General features: G+C 37.0%; 3 protein-coding genes across 3 annotated transcripts in view; 1 reads left to right on the top strand and 2 right to left on the bottom strand.

Annotated features, from left to right (window-relative positions):
* LOC140674577 (uncharacterized) overlaps positions 1-22,602 on the top strand; it is a 114,022-nt gene that overhangs the window by 70,030 nt on the left and 21,390 nt on the right. The window lies entirely within an intron of this gene.
* On the bottom strand, positions 3,264-7,825 carry LOC140674736 (uncharacterized). Its single transcript, XM_072908502.1, has 4 exons — positions 7,730-7,825; positions 6,599-6,789; positions 4,767-4,886; positions 3,264-3,429 (listed from the first exon to the last, which is right to left on the bottom strand). The coding sequence occupies exons 1-4, from the start codon at positions 7,823-7,825 to the stop codon at positions 3,264-3,266; spliced, it is 573 nt and encodes a 190-aa protein (XP_072764603.1).
* On the bottom strand, positions 15,325-19,095 carry LOC140674708 (uncharacterized). Its single transcript, XM_072908484.1, has 3 exons — positions 18,763-19,095; positions 16,191-16,486; positions 15,325-15,481 (listed from the first exon to the last, which is right to left on the bottom strand). Exons 1-3 carry the CDS (start codon positions 18,922-18,924, stop codon positions 15,325-15,327), a joined length of 615 nt encoding a protein of 204 aa, XP_072764585.1. The 5' UTR covers positions 18,925-19,095.

Genomic DNA, 22,602 nt, shown 5'->3' with positions numbered 1-22,602 from the left:
ATATTTCCTCTTCTTCTTTTTTTCATAACCGGAGTACAACTTTTTATAAGAAGATTTATTTGATGTTTACATAAAATAAAATATATGAAAAAGTTTACAGAAATGTTTTCTTACCTTTTAATAATCTTGAAGAAGAAGTAAGAAACTTTCGATAAAAATTAATTCAATCCGTAACTTTATTATTCCTCGCATGTAATTTCAGTATTAACTCCCATCGTCTTTGGTCATTATTCGTGCGCATATTAACGAGTAATTACTAAAGAGGGATTTCAAATGTAAAATACATTTGCGTATGTGTGTATTTACCGAATATTATATATTTCATTGTTAAACTTGGGATTACAGTCCCCACCGGGTGAATTAATCTTCCGTCCGAATTATATTTTATCTACTTACGCTCTCGTAATTTATAACTCCCTCGTTTTTTTTTTCACATGTTGTACAAGCAAAATGAGACACGCGCAATGTCAGACAGTAATTAATCAACGTTATGCAAATTATTTTTACATACCGCGTGTCCCTTTACTCGCTCAACGTCTCAAATTAAACCTCATTATTTCCATACGTCCAAAAACAATGTGCACATGATATTGCAGAATAAAGCTTCTCTCATAAGTACGACATTAGTTAAAGTTAATGCCAACCTTATTGCAAACAATGGTGACGAAAACGCGCTCGGAAAATAACAGCCGGATACCGTCGCGAGAGATAGATGGCCATCTACTGTTCGTTCTCTCTCGCTTCAAATGTTTGTCAGTTTTGCCTTTGTAATCACTGTTTGCTGAAAGTTGTCACCACCCCGTCCCAGGTGAGAATGCCCGCGACAAGTTCCGGATAAGAGGCGTTGCTCACGGAATAAGTTTTGGAACAGGAAGATTACATGTTCAAGCCTTAAAGCCCCCAGAAACGCGAAGAAGGGGCGGCATTAAAGGGCGGGGGGAGAGAGGAAAATTGAATAATGCAAAGAGAGAGGAGAGAGAAAGCTCAGATGAGATAAATAAAGACAGGACGAAAGAGGAAAGTGGAAGGACTGAGAAAGAGGGGAAGGTAAATCGACGCGAAATTAAGTGGAAAAAGAGATCATTATTCTATGTCTCGAGTGGATAAATCGTAGAGTTAATAACTTGCAAACTTTTAATCGATGCGCTATAATAAAATTATATAATAAGCCGCTGTATGCAAAACAACGCGAGAATAATCTTACTTCTGATATTTCGCACTAAAGGTGTTTCCGACGCGGATGAAAAATTTGGAGAAAAAGTGGAGATAAATGAAGATGGAAACGGGGGGACAATAAAGCGGTTGAACAAAATTGGATAGTAAACGGGGAAAAAGTCTTTCGTCTCTCCGGAGGACAGAGGAGACACTAGGTAAGATGAATGCGTAGTCTCTGGAACTATCTTATTCTATTTCTTTCACTGAAAATTGAGCATATCTACGAATAGCTAATTGTTTAATTAATTAATTCTAGCCGTACATGTAATCCTCTAGCGCGCCATTCTATTGTAACATTATACTATTATCGCAAATGTAACTGTTAATCCCAGGAGCGTAATATGTTTAACACTAGAAACGCTGCACAATACGATCCCCGAAAGCGCGGAGGGCATAAAATTAGGTCATGTTAGTCTTTTCATAAAAAATGTCTGTCCCACGTTTGCATACAAATTAATCCAAATTATTTTGAATTATTCAATTACATATCAAAATCTTTTTTTCTACAAAAACTCAAATTTTTTCAATAACAAATTTATAATTCTCTCGTAGCAAAATATGTAAAATTGTAATTATATAAATCCCTTTAAACGGTAATCTCTCTCGTGTCACTCGGAGTCTGTTTTTTCTTCGCGCAAAAAAAAAAAAAAAAAAAAAAATGTACAGCAAAGTTATTATCTTGTCATCAAAACTTTCAATTTTTAAAGGCAACGTATCTTTGCGGCGAGGCTGGAAATTAAAATACAGTTAAAGTAAAGTCCACTTGAAATTAACTCACTGAAGGATACGCTTTTTTTTCTTTTTTCATCTCTCGAAGCTTAAGTTCACGGAAATTTCTTCGTACAGCTAAACGATCATTAATCTTTCGATACTCGCTAACAAAATCGACTTTAAATCTTACAAGGGATAACGTCATGGGTCTATTCCGCCGATTCTAGGACACTCTATATATGTGAGCGCGATAGCACACGTGGAAGTGCGTGACTAGTCGCACTCCATCATCGTCCAGCGAAAGAAACTATCAAGCATTGGCGGATCTTTCACGAGTGCTTGCGTGGATGTGCATAAAATACCAGATACATACGTAACCTTCGATGGTGCGAGACAGGCGGAAGGAAGAGACGGTGAAAGATAGCAGGAGGGAACGGAAGAGGAAGGAGGATAAAGCGAACGAAGGTAGGGGTCGAGGGGGAATACGGTATTTACGAATCCAGATAAAAAGCCCGAGAGCAGATATATGTACGAGAAAAGAAATCAGTCGCTTTTCTTCAGTCGAGCTATCTTACGGGACGAAAGCCGGGAGTTAAATTTATTTAGTACTATTTTCCTCCTTTTGCGCGAAACGACGGTCATTCGATCATTATTACACAAAAATTAATTGCCTCTGATAGAGAGCACGTTTTTCTCTTAAATTTAATTAAATTGAGATAACGTTTCAGAAATTTTATTAATGTTAGCATATTCCTAAATTTCTTTAAAACAGTTTTAATCAGGAATATTTAATCTGTTTAAATTTGTATCTGCTTTTACAGATATTATATTTGTCTCTTATGCACTTTACAAATACATATGTAAAAATGTAGGATTGTTAAAGTGGTGGAATTTAAAATGCATGCACGTTTCGTTTTTTAAAGAGCCATGCATTTTTATTGTTTAAAAAATTTCCTGCTTAAATTTTAAAATATCTATACGAAAATAATAGAACACGGCACACGTATATCACTTTAATAATAAAAGATACGAGTATATAATCTTAAATTTTACACAGGATAAAAAACAGGATATAAATATCCGCAAACTGAAATGAGTCATTTATGCTTGCGTTAATCAAGCTTTACCTTAATAAAATTCCCATCCGTTACACATGTCGAGCTCTATTGTGGAAAACAAAATTCCGTCGGATATATTGCTCGTTGCATCTCAAGATTCACGCGCAATTAAATGTAAAAAAAAAAAACTGACGCGCATAATCAAATGCGCGACAGAGCCGTTAATTGAACTCGCGCGTCTTAAATCGGAAGGGAAAGAAATCGCGGGGATTCGATTAATCAAGGAAATACAATCTCGGTAAATGATTCCAACGGTGACGCGACGCAATCGGGATACATTAGGATGCAATCGCCGCCAGACCTTCCCAATCGTTCGGCTTCCTGATACAATTTGTTGACGCTTCGGTGACTGGAATTAATCGCTACCGGCGAGTCCTCCGTGGGCCTGTCGAGAAGAAATTCAGATTAAATCGTTTTGAACGCGTCTCCCAGCGAGTTTTATTTAAATCCACGTTATCTGATATTCTTTGAGACACATCTTGTACTTCAAAAGCATTTTTGATACTTCAAAAACGTTTATATCTCATCTCAATCATGCGAGTCATCATATCAAGATCTCTTCTTTATTTTAGAAAATATAATTATATTTTTAATATGTAAATAATACATTTAGTTAAATAATAAATGTATCATAGTATAATATATGAGTAAAAAAGGTATAGAATTAAAATTAAACATATAAGCGATAAAGTGTCACATTGTACTATATCTAAGTTGTAATATTTCCATTGTTCGTGTTGAATGTAATCCATACACGTCCATATTTATAAATAAGATGCTATAATTTATTTTCCTCAGTTACTCATATATTATTGAACGAACCGCAATCTATATTGATGCCTAGGATTTTCGACGAATCTCAGTAATTTGCGTGCTCGTGTGCAGCAATTAATGGCTTGTCGGTATTAATTTGTGAAATATATTTGACAACAAAGCTTATATATTCGTGGAGAGAGAGAGAGAAGAGAGCTCCTTTCCTCTCTCTTTCTCTCAAAATACACAATTACATTCATCGGCATTTCGTTGGGTTATTTCAAAGGCAAATTCCCCGAGCGGCTGCGAAGGGATAGCACAAAGTAAAGCCCGGCGAAAACCTTCCTAGGCGAAACACTTCCATTAGAAACTTAATGTACGCGCCTAACTTTGTCGCAATTAGCGCGCCAGTGTTAGCTTGGGAGCGCAATTTCCCTCGAACACACGCGGACGTGAACGCGCGTTCGGAATAGCAAATTCGTGGCTCCCTAGAAAACGAGCGAATATTTTACATGATGTTACATGAACAGCCATCCTCGATGCTCGATTGATGATCATTAAGGACTTATTGCCAAACATGGGTGGCATAATAAATTTTACTTCATACTAAATTTCCAATCTGTCACGAAGGTCGGAATCACTTACGAAAAATAAAATTCCACAAAGAATTCCTCAGCCAGCAAATTATTTTTAATATTGACTCGTTCTTAAATTTATATTTTTGAGAATCTAAAATTATATCCCCTTAACCTACATCTCACGGGTTTTATATTAGTAGAAATATTTCAGAGCCTTTATATTATTTCCGACAAATGCATGTCGATGATTAGAGACTTTCAAGGGAATTCATTACTCGCGACTCTTTCGGTAATAAATTTCATTTCCGATGCATATCGTACGAGTGTACGTGACCTATCGCCTTTCGACGAGGGTCAAAGCGCGAGTGTCGAAACGTCAGAATTGACTTACGTTAAAATTAAGTGAATCATTTCCTCGAGGACGTCCTGTCCTTGGGTCCTGCGAAGAGGCGTCTCCGCGAGTTCGCAAATGGTCCTCAAAAGGCACTGCCTACCATCCTGCCAGCCGTGTCTAAAGAGTCAACATTTAAATCTTACTTTGCTGCGCGCGATGTGTCTTGTTTTTTTTCTCTTTCTTTCTTTTTCTTTTCGCTTTTCGATTCTTTCTTATTTTAATCTCACATCGATGAAATTTTATTCGAGCGACAACGAAATCTTTGACAAGCAGTCGAGAGAGCAGAAATGTTGACTTTTCATTAAACGATCGCTTGCTACGGAATTTACACAAGCGGAAAACTTATATAATGTGTTTTATTTTACGTGACGAGATCGAATAAGGAACTATCTTTGAAAACGTGCTTTATATCAATAAGATTATTTTAGAGTGCTTTGTGTTTTATTTCAGAGACAAATAGGAACTGAAAAATTTTGCGCCGACGTCATTTCTCAAAATCACTCTTCCCAGATATTTGCGAAGTTATTACACTTGCCATTATTGATTAGCCACTTCTTACGCGATATCTCAGAAGACGGGCTTCTCATTTGTCACGTACGACCCTGCATTATACCACCCTGTATCCCAGCGGAGTAATAGCCTTATGTCCCAATTAATTTATGTTCGAGTCGCCGCCCTTTGATCCTGCGAGTGACGACGCTTCGGTTATACAGGGCAAAGGCGTGAGTGATAGAAAGCAACGAGAGATCCCTTCCTTTATCATTGAAAATAGTTGGCAAAATTCACATTGTATAATTGCAATTGCGTATGCTTTTTTATATTTAATTTAATAGTAATAATTGTCTCGAATTGTAATATCTCTAAATTCAAATGATTTTAATCATCTTTTTTTTAGTCAATTTGGAATTAAGACCGAATAATAAAAAAAACACACGTTTGTGTCTGAATAATAGAAAGAAAAATGTATAATCGCTATTAACAAATTTATCATAATTAAATTGATATCATAAAATTATGACATATCAAAAACTCCTTCAACATCGATAAATAAATTTTATCACGACATGTCTAATGGCACTATTAACAAGTATTACGATACGAGATGTAAAAGAATCTATGGTAAGATTTCAAAAATATTGGTAAGAACTAAGCTAATATAATTCTTTAATCTCAGTGTCGATACTTTTGGAAATTTGCCTGAAAGGTGAACCACTAAAAAGAGGAAGCATTGTCTCTCTCCTTGTCTTGGCAGAAATATGATTTCAATAAGCGGCCATCGCACTCCACTACTGATATATACACAGCAGCAGAGTTTAAGTTAATTACGAATTTACTCGCGCTTGTGCCAGCTTCTGCCATGTTTACTGATTCATCGAGCAATTTCGTCTGCGTAATGCGCGGCGTTTGTTCTTCCGATTCAAAATTCAAATCGCCTCTCGACTGCTCATTGTGCAAATTCGACGGGGGGAAAATGCGAGTAAAATTGTGCGCTTGTTCCTGGCTCACGTGTATGGAAGTAGACAAAAGGCAGGGGTGGAGAAATAACGAGAGAGAGAGAGAGAGAGAGAGAGAGAAAGAGAACGAGACAGAATTCGCTCGTTCAGCCAATCTCGAGTGCTGTAAGTGTCGGGTTGAAACCAATTGATATAATTGTCTCTCGCGACTTTTATATTTTATATTCCGCTCCTAATTCTCGGTGAATTTAATTAATGCAAACAAGATACTCGGATAATCACGTAATTTGATAGATTCTCGTTTCTCATTGAGATTATAACGGAGAACATTTCCGTCTCGCGGCGGAGTTTCTTTTAAGAAAATTTACAACTTACTCGTCCAACAGATTTTCAATGGCGACGTAGGTTTCCTGCAAATTGAGATCCCTAATGTGTCTCGCAGGAATTATCGTTGATTCGAACTGCGACAGATTCCATGGTAGAGCAAAATTGAGTTGAAATCCCGAGCTGAAGGCTATGGTGCCCCTTTTTGACATCGCCACCGGTGTCGAAATACCCAGAGTAAACTGTCGAACAAATTTTCCGAGATATTATATTTTTTACATTCAACCTTTTTTCTTGTGCGAAGCACATAATGTATACAAATAGTAATGTTATAACTTTATTTATTTTTAATAATTTAACACGAAGCGAATTTTGTATAAATTAGAGTATAAATATGGTTTAAATTAAAAAAAAAAATTGATTCAAAAGAGGCGAAAGAGTTTTTTCCAAGAGAGACAATAATTCACCTTCGGTCGAGTCAGATTGCTAAATTCGTTAATTAGTGTTGCGACTGCTTGCAAATAAATATTTAATGCCACGACAGCGGTAGTATTTTGTCGCGCGAACCGCAGGCGCAAACTAAAAGCCCCTGTAACAATTGGTACCCGCAGCTAAATATCATTTTAATAGCCTATCGCGTTTTCGGCTCGAGCGCAATTTCTTCTGCAGCATATGGAATGCGGAGAAATTTTTTATTGTCAATCTGCAAGTTTAAAGATAAATTCATAAGCATTATAAAAACAATTTCTGATAACCAAGGTTTTAATATTCAATGTTTCGACATTCCAGTTCAATTTAAAAAAATAATATGCAAATGCTATATATGTTAAACAATACAGATTCTGAAAAAAAGAGGATGTTGTTCCCCACGATTTTTTATTAAACTTTTATTTATTTTAAAAACAACATAGAAATTGCGTAATAACGGATTTTTTGTCAAACAGTATTTGCAACGCTTGAGGACGTTCACGGCACGTTAAAAGAGTACATGTATACATATATAAAAAAAAAAAAAAAAAAAAAAGAGAGAGAAAGTTCTTCCAAATAGTAATATAAAGCTTGTCTCGTCGAGAAATGCACGCGCTTTTTCAAAAAGTGGTAAAAAATAAAACTCGTTTAAACTCGATGAATACTTTCGAAATAACGTGCATGTACAAAAATAGCGAGAAATTTTAAAGATACCTGATACAAGGCGTTCTGGGAATACAGCAGTATCGCCCTCGAAAAATTCGTCCAAAGGTCAACGGATGTGAGTATCCATAAAAGCAGTCGCGACATGACGAGCAGACGTTTGCGGTCGATGTCGAAGAAGCGTCTTGGAAAGAAGTGCGCTCTCAATTCTGTACCCTAGTAATTCACACGGACCAGCGGATAACTGGTCAACGAACCGTGGGCGAACGTTCTCTTATTCCACGGAGCGCGTATCGACGAGTTTGTAGGAGCGCGATAATGAGCCCCGGAATGGCGCCTGGTTACGCCTGGGCCGCTATTTGCATCCGGCAAACGTTCCCGATCAGACAGTGCGAGCGATCGAAAAGTTTGCTCGTTTTTTTTCTTTCTCTTTTTCTTTTTTTTTTTTTATTTTTATTTTTATTGAAACTCACCGACGTTACATATATCTCGAGGTGAGAGTTAAGCTCTCGCCTCGCTGCAACAGGGTGATGAAAAATAGATTTAATAGATGCTTTATCTAAAATAAAATTAATAAACGATGTTTTTTTTCTAAAATATTGTTTTTCACTTTTATTTATTCGCTTGATTAAATCTAAACACCTATATGTACAATATATTCTTATGCAAGAAAAACAAATCGACGGTTTGACCGATAGACATTCGAAAAAATAATCGATCCTTCGTTTCAGTCGCGTGAGTGGCGAGGAAAAAAAAAAGGCAGGCATCCGCCAAGCGATTAAACATGACGGGTGCACGAAAAGAAAGAAATTTGCGTGGGCGTTAGAAACACAACATAGCCATACATCAAGCCGTGGATGCCGGCGACGCCATCGGGCAATCCATCGGCGTATACCAGGTTTAATCTTGGCAAGCGATAGCGTTGTAAATCCAATAATTGCCCGTCTTATCCATTAAGCAGCTTTAATTAATTCCGTTTCCGTACCGGCGGGATTAACGGCTGAAGTTGAATTAAAATCTCATCCAAAGCAAAAGTCCGGCTCTGCCGTTACACGTCTCTCTTGTGCCACATTCCAGATATCGTATTTACATCATTAGCGAGATTGCTTTCACACGATTTATCATATTACTATCGTGATTATATCATTATTATGTTATAGTTGGATAAGGCAAATTTTAACCTTTGATCGAAATTTGAACGGGATTAATAATTTACTCGCAAAATTATTGGAAATAATAAATTTATCGTCAAAAATCGAAAGACGTAGCACGAAGGCAGACTTGATACCACTTGATACAACTTGATACATTGAAAAAAATTACCGACGGAATCTCTGATCTAAGAAAACTGTGCTCCTCGAGAAAATTGCGTTCGCCCGGAACGTCTCGTAAGGTAAAGCCTCGTTGATTGAAAATGCGCTATTAAATTGAAACTTGCTTCGGATCGATGCTCGCCCGAGGGAAGTAATAACAGCATCCTTTATACCCGCAAGTCGGACATTGTCAATTCTAATAATATTTTCGCGGGGAAATAAGCGCGACGTCAGAGGGCTCGAATTGGATTTGTAAGTCGATAGCGAGTACAAATGACGAAATGTCCTCGAAACTCTTGCAATTGCATTTCGCGGTTGCCCGTACTTTTTTTTTTTCTCTCTCTTTTCTCTTTTCAAGTCGCACAAAAAATTCCAATTACATTTCCATAAAAGAAGAATCGTTTCAACAAGGAAGATTAGATTCTTTGTCGTGGACATTTATTGCCGTATAAATTCCTGCGCGTTTGTGTGAGTTTACAGACGGATCATAACAATCGTGCGTCGCGTCGTTTGAATACATGGATTCGAGTTTCCTGGTCGTAATCGCTACGGATGTCCATTATACAGATTGCGACGGATGCCCGCGCGGACACGGACGTCCGTAGTTATACGACGTCGCGCTCGTAATCCGTCGAAAATCCACGAGACATGAAACGAAGTTTACACGCGCGATGGAATGTCTGGGTGTCGTCCGTTAATCATTTGTCGAGTTACAAACTGTTGACGCGAGAAGGACTTCGCGGATATCCACGGAGGTCGGCGCCAGGATATTCGAATATCGAATCGTCCACGGGACATGATAAAATAACCCATAATTTTACCAGCGATTTTACGAAGGAAATGCAAAAGTGTGAATATATTTCTATAACGAATACTTTAATATTAAAAAGAAAAAAAAACCAAAAAACAAAAAGAGAAGTTGGAGAAATTCGATTTACGAGAAGCTACTGAAGATTTTTTTAATATCATTTTTATTCTCTTCTTGTAAATATTATACCGAGTTATTCAATGGCTGTTGATCTAGTTTCTCGTTACACAAGGTACATTGGCACTTATATATCAAGCGACTTTGATATTTTACTACTGTCGCGCGTTATTTAGTTTCCGCCTCTATGGAGGACGCACGACAAATGGAATCTGCAAAGCTCTCAGAATGAGTTGGGGCGAATGACATACAACAACTTCGTTTCGGCAACAACGTGCGCCCCTTTGTAGACACGAAAAACGCGCGATATGCATTTCCACGCTGTCTGGTTGTATATAACAAACCGTCCCGGACGAAGAGGAGAAAGACAAGATTAACCGAGCAAAGGGATAAGCAATATCTGTCTCTCTTTATTCGTTTATTTCCTCCGACTGCCACCGCCGACGGAAACACATGACGGAAACGTGAATTGCATACAAGTTCTCGCTGTAATTGATTTCATATAAGATACCGTACCATTTTGAAAAACTTATATCACTCGCTTTAAATTAACACGTCACTTAAAGGATCTTTCTCTTTAATTTTATATAATTAATCGATCTATTAAAAAAATCTTATACAAGAGATGTGCAATATAAAATTTTGTAAATGCGATATAAAATTTCCAATATTTGATATTTTATATTTTATTAAATCTTAGCATGACAAAGTAAACGTTCGGTCAGATTATCTATAATAAGAGTACGAATTTAGATTCTACATATGACTTTAATATTATAATTACTATAACTTTGCCATTTAATTCCATTTTATTGCTTAATGAATTGCAACAATAAAGTCACTTTTCTAAATATTGTATTTCTCGTATCAATTTTTAATTTTCGAATTTATTCGACGAATATAAATTATTTAATAAGAAAGGAATAATTGATCATCGATAAAATTGCGCAATATCACAATTTAGTAATAGGATAATTTATTATTCGTTCACAGATGAATAATCCAAATGTATTGGTTTCAATATTGGACTATCAGATGTCAACTATCGATTAACTTTAAAATATTCTTTTAATATTATATATAAACGAAATATATCATTTATCCTTCCTACGCACGCACTCTTCTTTTATCTTTCTAATTTCCGTTTCTATTTTATATTGGTGTTATTAAGTTAATTCGCGAAGAGATTAAATTATTGTCAATTATATAACTTATATAACTCTCTCGACATATAAATTATCGCGATCCAAAATTTTCGCTCGGATAAAATCGATTCCTCGATTTACTCCAGCAATATTACATATATGTCTCTGATTGTGCGCGTTTTCAATTTTTTTTTTTTTTTTTTTTTTTTTATGAAATCCGTCACTGACAGAGATTGTCAAAAGACCTCGCAGCAACGTCAACAACTTTCAAATAGAATCTTCAATCGATACGATGTAGCTTTAAGTGGATGACGCGTTTCGCTCCAACGAGTAGCATTTCACACAGCAACAGCAAATAAGACAACAAGCTGTCTCTCTCTCTCTCTCTCTCTCTCTCTCTCTCTCTCTCTCTCTCTCTCTCTCTCTCTCTCTCTCTCTCTCTCTCTCTCCCCGATCAATAAATATCCTTGCCGACGCTTACTGTCAACAATCATTGGCGCAACGGCGCCATTTAATTCTCCTTACCGCTTTCGGTCATTGAAAATACAATTTTAGTTTTGACGAGGTTGACAGCTCGCCCTGTAAAAGTGGATCGTGGGAAGAGACCATAGTTTTCATAACTGATGCGAACGAGATACGTCACGTAACGCTTTACACGCGATACGTGCGTGGGTGTCAATGCGAGAGATACGATTATATACGTTCTTTTTCTTTTTATCTCGCGTTTGATAAATTGATTTAAAAAATCCCCTCCGAATGATTCGGACAATAGTCAAAGACTCGAGGCTTTATATTTTATTCTCTCGATAGATTTCCACTGAATTTGGAGCGAAAAATTTGAAATCGCGGTAGCGAAAAGAGGATGTGAAAATCGAACGAGACAGGATTAGATGCGCGACGATTAATTTATACGGATGTGGTCCAATATGATATTTGTGCTCTATTAAAGCTCGAAAGCGAAGCGGAATGAAGGAGAGATGAAGCAACAAACTGGAATAAGTGGTACTGCTAGTTCGCTTTATTAAGACAAAATCGAGCAAATTGAAAGTAAAATTGAGGCAGAATTGCTGCTTTTTAATAGAAAAATATATAACATAGAATTCAGAGATATTTTGACATAGGAAAACTTTCTACATTTTTATAATTTAATAGTATTGTGACAGCTATAGAATCTGTCAGAAACATTATTTTTATAAAATCTTTCTCTCTCTTTTTACTCTTTTATTTTATAAAATAAAGATTAAATTATCTATTTTGGTTTTTAAGTATTATAAAATACTAATTAATTAATTAATTTGGAATTATTAGAATTATACATTAGAAGTCAACATATTGTTTAAAATAAATTTTGTTTTTACCAAAATAAAATATTTTTAAACAGACATAAAACATATATTGTTTCTACTGTAATTTATTTTTTAATTTGTATATCTTAACTGCTTTAATATTTATAGAGAGATTTTTTTTAATGATACGTTACACAAGTGACGATAGCAATTCATACGTCTATACATGCTACGCTGACGAGTATTTCCAGCTGTCAGTTGATCGAATCGAAATGATGCTATCATATACATGCAAATTTTTTTGCCAACAAGCAAACTCGCAATCTCCAATGTCAGGTATTACTTCCTCCTGAGGGATTAGAGGGAAGGGGAAAATATTGGCGTCGGAGAGCGGATGTCGCGCGGCAATAAATCGTTTCTATTCACTACGATCGACCTCGGAGACAAGTGTATCCAGTTGAATGAGAAGCACGAAAATATCTCGATACCTCGTAGAAGCGTCGAAAATTCAAAACGAGGAAAAGTTATATTCGATAATATCGACAATTTGAGAGAAATCTGTAAATTTGAAATGTCATTCTTATATCGATAAAAAATAAAAAAAGAAAAATCCTTCTCTTGCTAGAAAAAAGATTTTTTTTAAAAAACAAAATGATAAAATTATATAATCGGCTCGTTACTTATTATCGATCGTGTTTATAATTTGTAATTAGCGGACGATCAATTATAGCAAACACATTTGTGCATAATTATAATTATAATTAATTGACAATGAATAATTCAACAATAATAATTACGAATCGTTGATTGATTGCCAGCACATGCGACTTGCAATTCAGTTCAAGTTTTTAATATAACTGATTATGACATTAATTATAAATTAATAACAATCTTCAATTAATAATACTATGCGAGTCTTTCTTTTGAATTCAACATCAAACATAAATCTTAGTGATATTACAAGGCGTACATACATTATCTCGGTCTAAGCAAGCGAACGAATAGAAATGCGAATATTAGTCGAAAATTCCGCGCGAATCTTCTCCGTCCTCTAAGAAAACAAACTTTTCCCATCAAATTTAGCTTTCCCGGCTGCGGACATCGCGCAAACTTGAGAATATCTTGGAGCAACGACATAGAAGAAGGGAGGCAGCTATAATAGTGAGTCGCGAAACAAATTCGCGACCTGTGCACCCCAGAGAAATACGCCCGTTTAGCGTTTCCACGCATAACACCGCGTGTTTACGCGACGCTTCAGGAAGATGAGATTTTCACGAGCTCAAGCGTATTGAGAGCAAGCGTAGGTATATATGAGGTGCGACATGATAAAAAAAGGCTATGGGAGAGGAAATCGTTTTGCGATGTAACGCGTTACAACGGCATGTCATGCTTTGCCATGCGAATCCAAGATCGTACATTGATTGTAATATTTCGGAAAATTTTTGGAAGAAATGTGAGAGATCGCGTGTACAAATTAAAGGTAATTTCGATAATTATTAAGAAGAAAGCAAGCGTCTTTTTTTTTTTTTTTTTTTTTTTTTGCGAACATCTTTTAAATCAAAAAACAAGAGATTTAATTTCTTTCGAGTCGTGAATTCAAATGACGTAAAAATCTCAAATACATTTAGAGAATATTTTTGATACCTGAAAGATGCGAGCAAGAGTAAGAATGATTGAAATTACATCTCAGATTTGACATATTTATGACATATTCACAAGCTTACCCGAATCTCGAGTTTTGCTTGCTTGTCTTGAAAAATTATTAATAGATTTTTTACCTTTTATTATCCTTTTCTATTTTTCAAGTATAAAGAATAGTCTTTCACATGCTTTGCGACGCTGTATTTTTGCATTTGTCTTGTTCTGTAAAGATCAAGTTTACCGCCCGAAACTGAATTAATATCAATTCATAATTAACTATATGGAATGCGCGTCTATTATCTAATAATTAACCGGCAACCACATTCAACCACATAGAGGCGGATGCGGTTGCAATACGCATCATTACGAGAAATGTACACGTGTATGTCTGTATGTAAATATACGCGCACGCATTAAATTAAGGTCATTCCACCGAATTGATTTACATATATATCATATGATAGTAGATGACTCCACACAAGTCTTAATACTTTCTTCAAAGACCCACAGACTATTTTTGACAATTAATAGTCTTTACTACGTTTCTCTTTTCAAGATTTTTTTCTGCGATTTGTTAGAAAAAGATATTAAAAAATCTTGTTACATAGTTCTAAACATTTATAAAGAAATTACTCTAGGCGCATTGTAAAAGCGGAAACATTCGATAAATTTTTCTTTCTTTTTCGGCTGATTATACGGAAAGTAGCAGAAAAAAAGCCGCGATAAACTTTGGCAGATCGGCCTCGCAAATGCCAAAGATTCTTTAATATCTCATGCCGACATTCCACAGTTCCGCCGAAACTCTGTATTTCTTCCGCGCGCACTTTTAGGAAAATGAAACTCCGAATCGGAAAAGAGAGAGGAATGCCAATAGGAAAACGTAGAAGAACGTAGGAACGCTTTCACGATCTCCTCGCAACCTCAAAGCGACGAAACATTGAGTGAAGATGGATTATTCGGTAGGAATCTTGTTTAAAACGCGGTATCGAAATTCGATTTATTATTGACAAATATAGTAAGGATTCTTTCTAAATAGAAATTGATCAAGATATATCTCGCACGCATTATAAATAAAACCAATGGCAAACTAAATTCAAACCAAATATTTTATAATCTTTTACACTTTTGCAAAATTAATACGCAATGTTTCAGTCTCGATTGTTCCATTTTTGTAGAAAAATTCTAAAAAAAAAATACACAAAAATATTTTATAAATTGTCTCGACGACAATATATCATTTGAAAACTTTTGAACTTTGATCTGGCATCTCTCAGTATCATCCAATGTTCTCGATAATCCTAACGTTCCTCGTCACTCCCGTGATTTCCAGTCAGTTTCACGTGATCAACGTGGAAAACACGTCGAGCACACTTCTGTGGCACTCCGGATAAAGGGTGTGGCAGTTTTCACCCTCCACCTGCTCGCCCAGCTGTTCGGCCGCCCGGTACTCTCGATCTCCGTACTCGTCGTATTCTTCCTGGGTACTGGAGGGCCTGGAATTTTCGCATACGCGGTTGGATTGCGCGTGAGAAATTGCAAAATTTGTTGCTGGACGCGGAAAACAAGTCGAACAAACGTATCGGAATTATGAGAAATGGATGTACACGTTTATATTGGGGAAATTCTCTCGGCTATGTGTTTGATGCGGTGTTTGTTAAATACCGCGTCGTCCCCTCCTGTAACATTATGTAACTGACACGCGCGAGTGACTGTTGTGACGTTTTATTGCAGCGAAAATTGCGGCCAAACGATTTTTTTCGCTAACACTATCTGTTTTGAACAATTATCAATAACAAATATGAATGCAATTTATTTTTTATATATGAGACATTTTATATGTAGGGAGACATGTGGAATATATGTATATTTTAATTATTTCATAACATAAGTATTTTATAATAACGTTCACAACTGAGAATTCAGGTCGAGGTGAGTAGTGCTTGAGCTTCTTCTTAATAAAAGAAAGAGAATTAAGAAAATTTAGTAAAACTCACTTACTAATACTTCTTTAAAAATATAACACATTAGTTTAAAGTACATATACTTACCCGTAAATTAAGAGAAACTCTATTTAATTCTTTAATTTAATTTTTTTGCCTGTAATTTATTTTTTTATTTAAAAAGAAACATGCAGCTCTCAAGAGATGGAAATTTAAATGTATAAATTTATTTTTTTTTTTCCAAAAAAAGCATCTTATTTACCTAAGAAAAGTCTGCACTAACTGTCCTAGTAATCCGTGGTGAATGTCAAACGGAACATATGCCACTTCGCAAATAGCTCTTAGTAGACACTCTTTGCCACCAAAACCGTATACAGCCAGCATCTTTTCGAACATTTTGTAAAAACTCCACCTGCTCCTACTAGATCTTGTGTAATACACCCCCGGTTCGGTAAAATCCGTGGCGTTGGTCGGCATCGTGTACCACATTTTCGTAAATACACCCACAATTATGCTCTCACGATCTAACTGCAGCGGAGTGCCCATACCAAGGATCAGCTGTAAAAGCGTATTTTAACAAGCGATAATGATGATAATTTTGCCGTATTACGTCAAATTATTTTCGCTGACAATTTAACGATATAATTATTTCCTTAAATGCAAGACATCTCAAAAGCACCGAATATCGTTTTAAAGATTCTTTAATTTATAGTGAAAAATGTTGAGAAAAGTTATCATTTATCGCAACTTTCTAATTATATTGTACAACTAATTCTCTAAATAAAAAAATTCTATTAAAGTTAATTTAAAGTAAATTTAAAGCGTCTCAAATTAATTTAAGAAAGCATAGTTTTCTTCCCATTTCTTTATCTCTCCATAAATTTATTTTGCGAAAAGCAAAATCTTTTTCAATCGTTTAACTCAAAGATTCTTATAATCTCGATATTTTCATTTAAAAAATCGACATCAAATTAATCGACGAATCTGTCATTAAAAAGACACACACGCACAATGGTTTCGGAACACTCGGTATACGGCGATTTGCAATGAATCCCGGACGATCGTACGAAGTTCATCCAATTTCCGCGTCGGGCTCGCATGCGAGCCCCGCCCCTCGTATGAATTTCCGATAAAACCGCAAATTTCCGCGTGGAATCGCGTTCCGCCGCCGAGTATCTGGGCGGCGAGTATCTCGGCCCTCGCCGGAAGAGAAAATGCACGCCGACGAAAAAACGGAGCCGACACGCAGTATTTCTCCCCTTTCCTCCCTCTGGCCGGTAAACAATGCCGCCTGTCCGCACCCGACATTATGCGCGAATAATTGATTGCGAACGTATCGTACGAGCGTAATTCCGGCGCGAATGTCTCTCGCCAATGCAACTAATCGTATCGGAAACGCGAGCCATTTTCACAATTACCAATCAATATAGCCATGTGGCTCTCCAAGTTAAATAAAAAAAAATCTCTATTAAATAAAAACTGTCAATTATGAATATTATAAGGATTTTGAAAATATGTGCTTTCCTAAATATCCGAGAGAGAGATTTTGAACAACACGAGGAGGAAAGAAAAAAAATCCTAAAAGTTTAAAGTACAATTTATTTGACCGTGAAATTAATACGCCCATAATTTTTGGTAGACTTAGGAATGTAAGTGAAAAGTTTGTTTACAAACTAACGAGATGTATTCTCTCATTACACGTGTTTGCTGAATAAATGTGTTTCGAAGCTATACGAAAGCTTGTTAATCTTGAGTAAACGTAGTATTCTTCGTGTATATACGTTCCCTCACAATGATAATGTAAATATAAGGATAAACATTCTCGTTCTTGAAAATGTGTTTTTCAAACATAATTCTCTGACTTAAGTCGTCAGTCTGATTGATTTTGTCTTTAATTAAAGCGCGAATAATAAAAGCTATTCTCTGCTGCACTATCTTTAACTGATAATCTGTCAACGCGACTCGTGGAATGTATCGATTTCGTTCGCCGAGGCAATTTCGTAGGCACGATGTGTAAAAACGCTTCTCACCGATCTCGTACAAAAAGCTACGGCGAATATCTCGTTAAACTGTCCTCTCCAGACATATCATCAAAGTACGATTTTCCCATGAAAATTCGCGGTTTTATCGAAATTCATATACCCGCCCACGAGAGGCTGCCCACGTAGTAACGTTCTGTAAGTGTGCCCGTGGTTTATCCCTTCTCTATTATAAGTTCTCTTCCAACCCCAACCCCTTTACTCCCGTCGTGGAAATTCAATGAACCACCCACGAAAGATCGCGTTGTATGCATGCGCCGGACTGTAAAACCGGTCGTCTAATAATTTTCCGGCCATGTCATTCGCGAGAGCCGAATAATTATTCATGTCGTTGAAAAAAACCCGTCGCGAATAACGATTTTCGTGCTGCTCGATTTTCTTCGCGCCATTTGTTCAAAAGCCGAGAACATCGTCGACGTGCGAGACCGTTGTGGTGTTTGCGTGCAAACACCACACGCTGTCCTGAAATTTGGATGAACGACGAAGAGTGCGCGAGGGAAAGGCTGTGTATATTCATTTTCACAGACAAGCTTAACGAACAGTCGTTTTAATTACTCGAATAATAAAAACTATACGCGCTCATCTATATATGTGTGTGTGTGTGTGTGTGTGTGTCGCGAGAAAGTATAATATAATTACAATATTACTTCAAGACGCCCACGTAATTTGCCAAACTTTCTCCTCACAAAGTGTAAAACTCGATACCTGTACAACTTTCTTATCCGAGATAATCGATGACTAATTAATTAATATCAATAATAATTCGAGGAGGGTCGCGATCAATCGATTACGTACCAGGAGCATGGATGGATCGGGAAAAGTGAGACCCCTTTTCATTCTGCGCTCTGAGATTTGCTCGCTCGTGCTGTTTACACGAACGTCACCCGCCAGGAGGCATCCGCCGATGTTGATCGATTGGCAGAACAGGAACAGAGCGAGAACCATCGACGCGATCATTTTCCTGAGGGCTACAGATACGAGGGCGACGAGACGGCTCGGCAGGAGTTTCTCGGCGCGTGATTAAGCTCGACTTTGTCGCCGACTTCGAAGACGCCGTACTACGGAGGCATCGTTTCCTCGCGCGCGTGTCGTGGGAGCCCGTTAAACATCCCGAGCCGCAAATGTTTGCTCCCGGTTCCCGGGAGTCGAATTGCGGCCGGGTTCGAAGACCGTTTACGTAATCCAACGAAGGAGCAAGCAATTTGCCCTCCCCCCTCACCGCTCCCTCGCACTTCCTCGCCGACGCATGCATAATGAGCACCGGTTTTCCTCCTAATGCGCGCGTCTCTGTCTCTGTAAACGCGCCTCGGACAAATATTTGAAATCTCGCGATTACACCGACGGTGTAATCGTGCGAAATTGCATGTAACGTGTCCTCGTTAATAAATCAGATTTCGCGTCGCGTCGCGAAATCTTTTCGCGCGTCTGCACGCCTGTCGTGCGAATTAAATATTCACACCGGAACGCGAAATAGCGTGATACACGGAGGAACGAACGCGCATCTCGACGGAGCTGCTTTAATGGCTCGTTATTGCTGTGAGAATTATTAACGCTGCGAGAAAGATAAACGCGCTTTATTAATCTCCTTCCTAACTTTTACTTCAACAGATAAATGAGATAAACTTAAAAATTGATTACGTGATAATTATAAACAGTTTCAATCTCTTTTTATTGTTAGATGTATTATTTTTTACAATCTACTACGTGCGAGGAAGTGAAAAGTATAATAGAAAAACTGTTGCGGCTGATGATTCTCGAATTATGTATTATCATTATTTCTCTCAATATACATAAAATTCTTGATATTTCCGAAAGTGAGACTTTCTCAATTAATTAATTAATTTCTTTAATTCTGTGTTCAAAAATTTGCATTTGTAAATATTATGTTTATCAAAAGAAATATATTTTATTTGAAGACCTGAAAAATTTTCGCTTTAAATCTATTTCTTCTCGTTATAACAGCCTCTCTTACAATCGATACGTCACGCGCATAGCTGCAGTAACCATACATTTTCCTTCACGCGATGCTCGAGAAGTTTCTCTCTCTCTCTCTCTCTCTCTCTCTCATGTTAAAAAATCGGCGCCAGCTTCGCGAATCCTTTCGCAAACTGTCGAGTGCCAAAGTGAGTTCAGTGACCCTACGGGCTGCCCGCAGAAAAAAATCTATCGCGTCGGAGAACCGCAAAAGGAAGAGTACATTTGCGCTCCATTTCGTTATGATATCGCTTTAATACGGTACCTAGGACGAATGGATCGGCACTTTGCCGATAGCGTCGCGCGAAGAAAATTCGATAAGAGCGACGCGAAAAGCCGTGGCCGACCCGGGTCCAAATCGAAGTCGTATTATGTGAAAAAGAAGAAAGAGAAAAAGGAACGGAAAAATCTCCGGACGAAAAGAGCAATATCTTGGTCCTTAAGTCCGGCCTGGCTTAAGTCCATCATGGTGCGTTTTCAATCGCACGCAGGAGGAAATGTATTTCGTGAAACAGCAACACAACGTTGACCTCTCTCGGATCTTCGAGGATTGGCTACGATGAAATAAAAAGGTCAAAGGTTGATTCTTCTCGGTTGTACAGCAAAGAGAGAAGCTGGAGGAAAGCTTGCTTGAAATATACATATCGCTTTTCTATTATTCAATTTCGGTTAAATAGAATAGGAAAAAACGGTAATAAATTATTTTTCCCACTATCAACGATATCATGCTGCAACATGGATAATTTTAAACGTAAATTCTCTCGTCTCTCGTGTGTTCAGATTTTTTTTCACGATTGTAAAGTCAAGAATCGCTCGCACTTCCCGCTTCTGACTTTCACAATCGACGATGAGTGACAATGAATACTTCGCGGTCCTTTAAACGATCTCAGTAATAAAATTTTGACGCGAAAGTGCGAGGTAGGACAGACGGTAGGTCGTGATAGCGTAGAAAAATGACGTGTAACAGGAATAAAGAAGTTCCTGTGAAAAGATCAGTCTCTCGTGAATCTGCGGGAACACATCGTGAAATCTTGGCTAGTCCGGTTACTGGCGTTAAATTGAATCACAGCACGGTTGTACGATCTCATAAAACTCACCTGCGTTATGTACACGAACTCGCCTTCGAACGAGATACTGAATGTAAAATGTAGCACGTGTATTATGGTCGGCCACGTGCGCCTAAACAATATCCATTCATTTACGAACCCTTGGCGAAAGATGAAGATTCGATAAAAAAAAAAAAAAAAAAACATATTCTTTGGCGAAGTAAAATCTTTTTTATTTTCCTTGCGTTGTTCTACGACGTTGAAATAAACGTCTATATTCTATTATCTTCTCGCATTTAATTATATAATTGTTGCAATGTGCTCTCGTACATTATATAATTAAAAAAAGAAATATGGTTTTATATAACTGATTAGCTATCCGGTCATGGAATCTTCATCGTTGAAATTAAAGAATTGAAAGGTGTAAGGTGTATCCTTGATAACGTGGAAGACAACATTTCCGCGGCTTCGATCATTTCTCTTTATATCGGGAGAGGCTGGGTTTATACACAATGCACAAAATCAACGCTGGATGAAAAATAAATGGTTACGTAACCGAGCACGCGGGGAATTTCTGAAACAAAAGAAGACGTATGCGGGGTCAGTTTATCACGCTGGTCAACAATGGGGGTTATCGGAGGCTCCATTTTCCGCAGTAGCCCGGTTGTACGTGCCACTTAAAAGGAAAATTGAAAAAAATATCCATTGTTCGCGTCAGTACCTTAGAAGTGCTTGAAATGAATGATTAAAAGCGCTATAAACCTAAAGTAGAATAAAAGCATTTGGATTCTTTCGCGCGATGTGCGCCGATAACGAATATTACATAAATCTCATTTAAACTAATAGTACATACGATTTGTTTATAGCTGTAATTTTACAATATGACGAGACAAACGATTTCTCCAACGTGGATTTAATAGAGATTAATTGTAAACTTGTATGTATTTATCACGCATTATAATTTACGTGCGTTGGAACATTTCAATGTCTGTAATGTCGCGTCATTAAATTTCCATTACAAATCAGAAACTTGTTTATCGCTGATCGATAACAAACTTTCCTGGACAATCCAGAGAAGACGGTTGGGGGTTGATTCGTTTCTTCTTACACTTGCCCCAACGACGGGCGAACAAGGATATATACCCCGAGAAGGGTGGGTTTTATTACGTCGTTCTGGAGTTGTAATTCAATTTCGTGGCAGAATACACGGCAGTACATTCCACGGCAATACATGTGAACCAATTGCTTCGTCCACTCGATAAGGACGAATGGTTCTATAGTTGTCCACAAAATTAGAAAATGGTATATTACTAACGATTAGTAAAACGAATAAATGAAAGATAATTTCTGTCAATTGGTCTTTAATTAATATTACATTCGTTCTTCTTTTACTTTAAAGATTTAACGTATATTAACAATTTTCTAGTTCAGCTGTTAAAAATTAATAAAATCCTTACAAATTTAAGCCATCTATATACATTTTTATATAAAAAAGCCTCGTGCGATTTATAATTCACAACGAAATTAAAGCAATTCAATTCATTATAATTATCTCTCATATTTCTATAAATGTTTTTTTCTAATTACGCGATACGTGAAATTGTAAATAAAATTC

This window comes from Anoplolepis gracilipes, chromosome 16 (genome assembly GCF_047496725.1).
Source record: "Anoplolepis gracilipes chromosome 16, ASM4749672v1, whole genome shotgun sequence".
NCBI classification, from domain to species: Eukaryota; Metazoa; Arthropoda; class Insecta; order Hymenoptera; family Formicidae; genus Anoplolepis; species Anoplolepis gracilipes.
The sequence above is the reverse complement of the archived record's forward strand: the minus strand, read 5'-3'. Positions and strand labels throughout refer to the sequence as shown.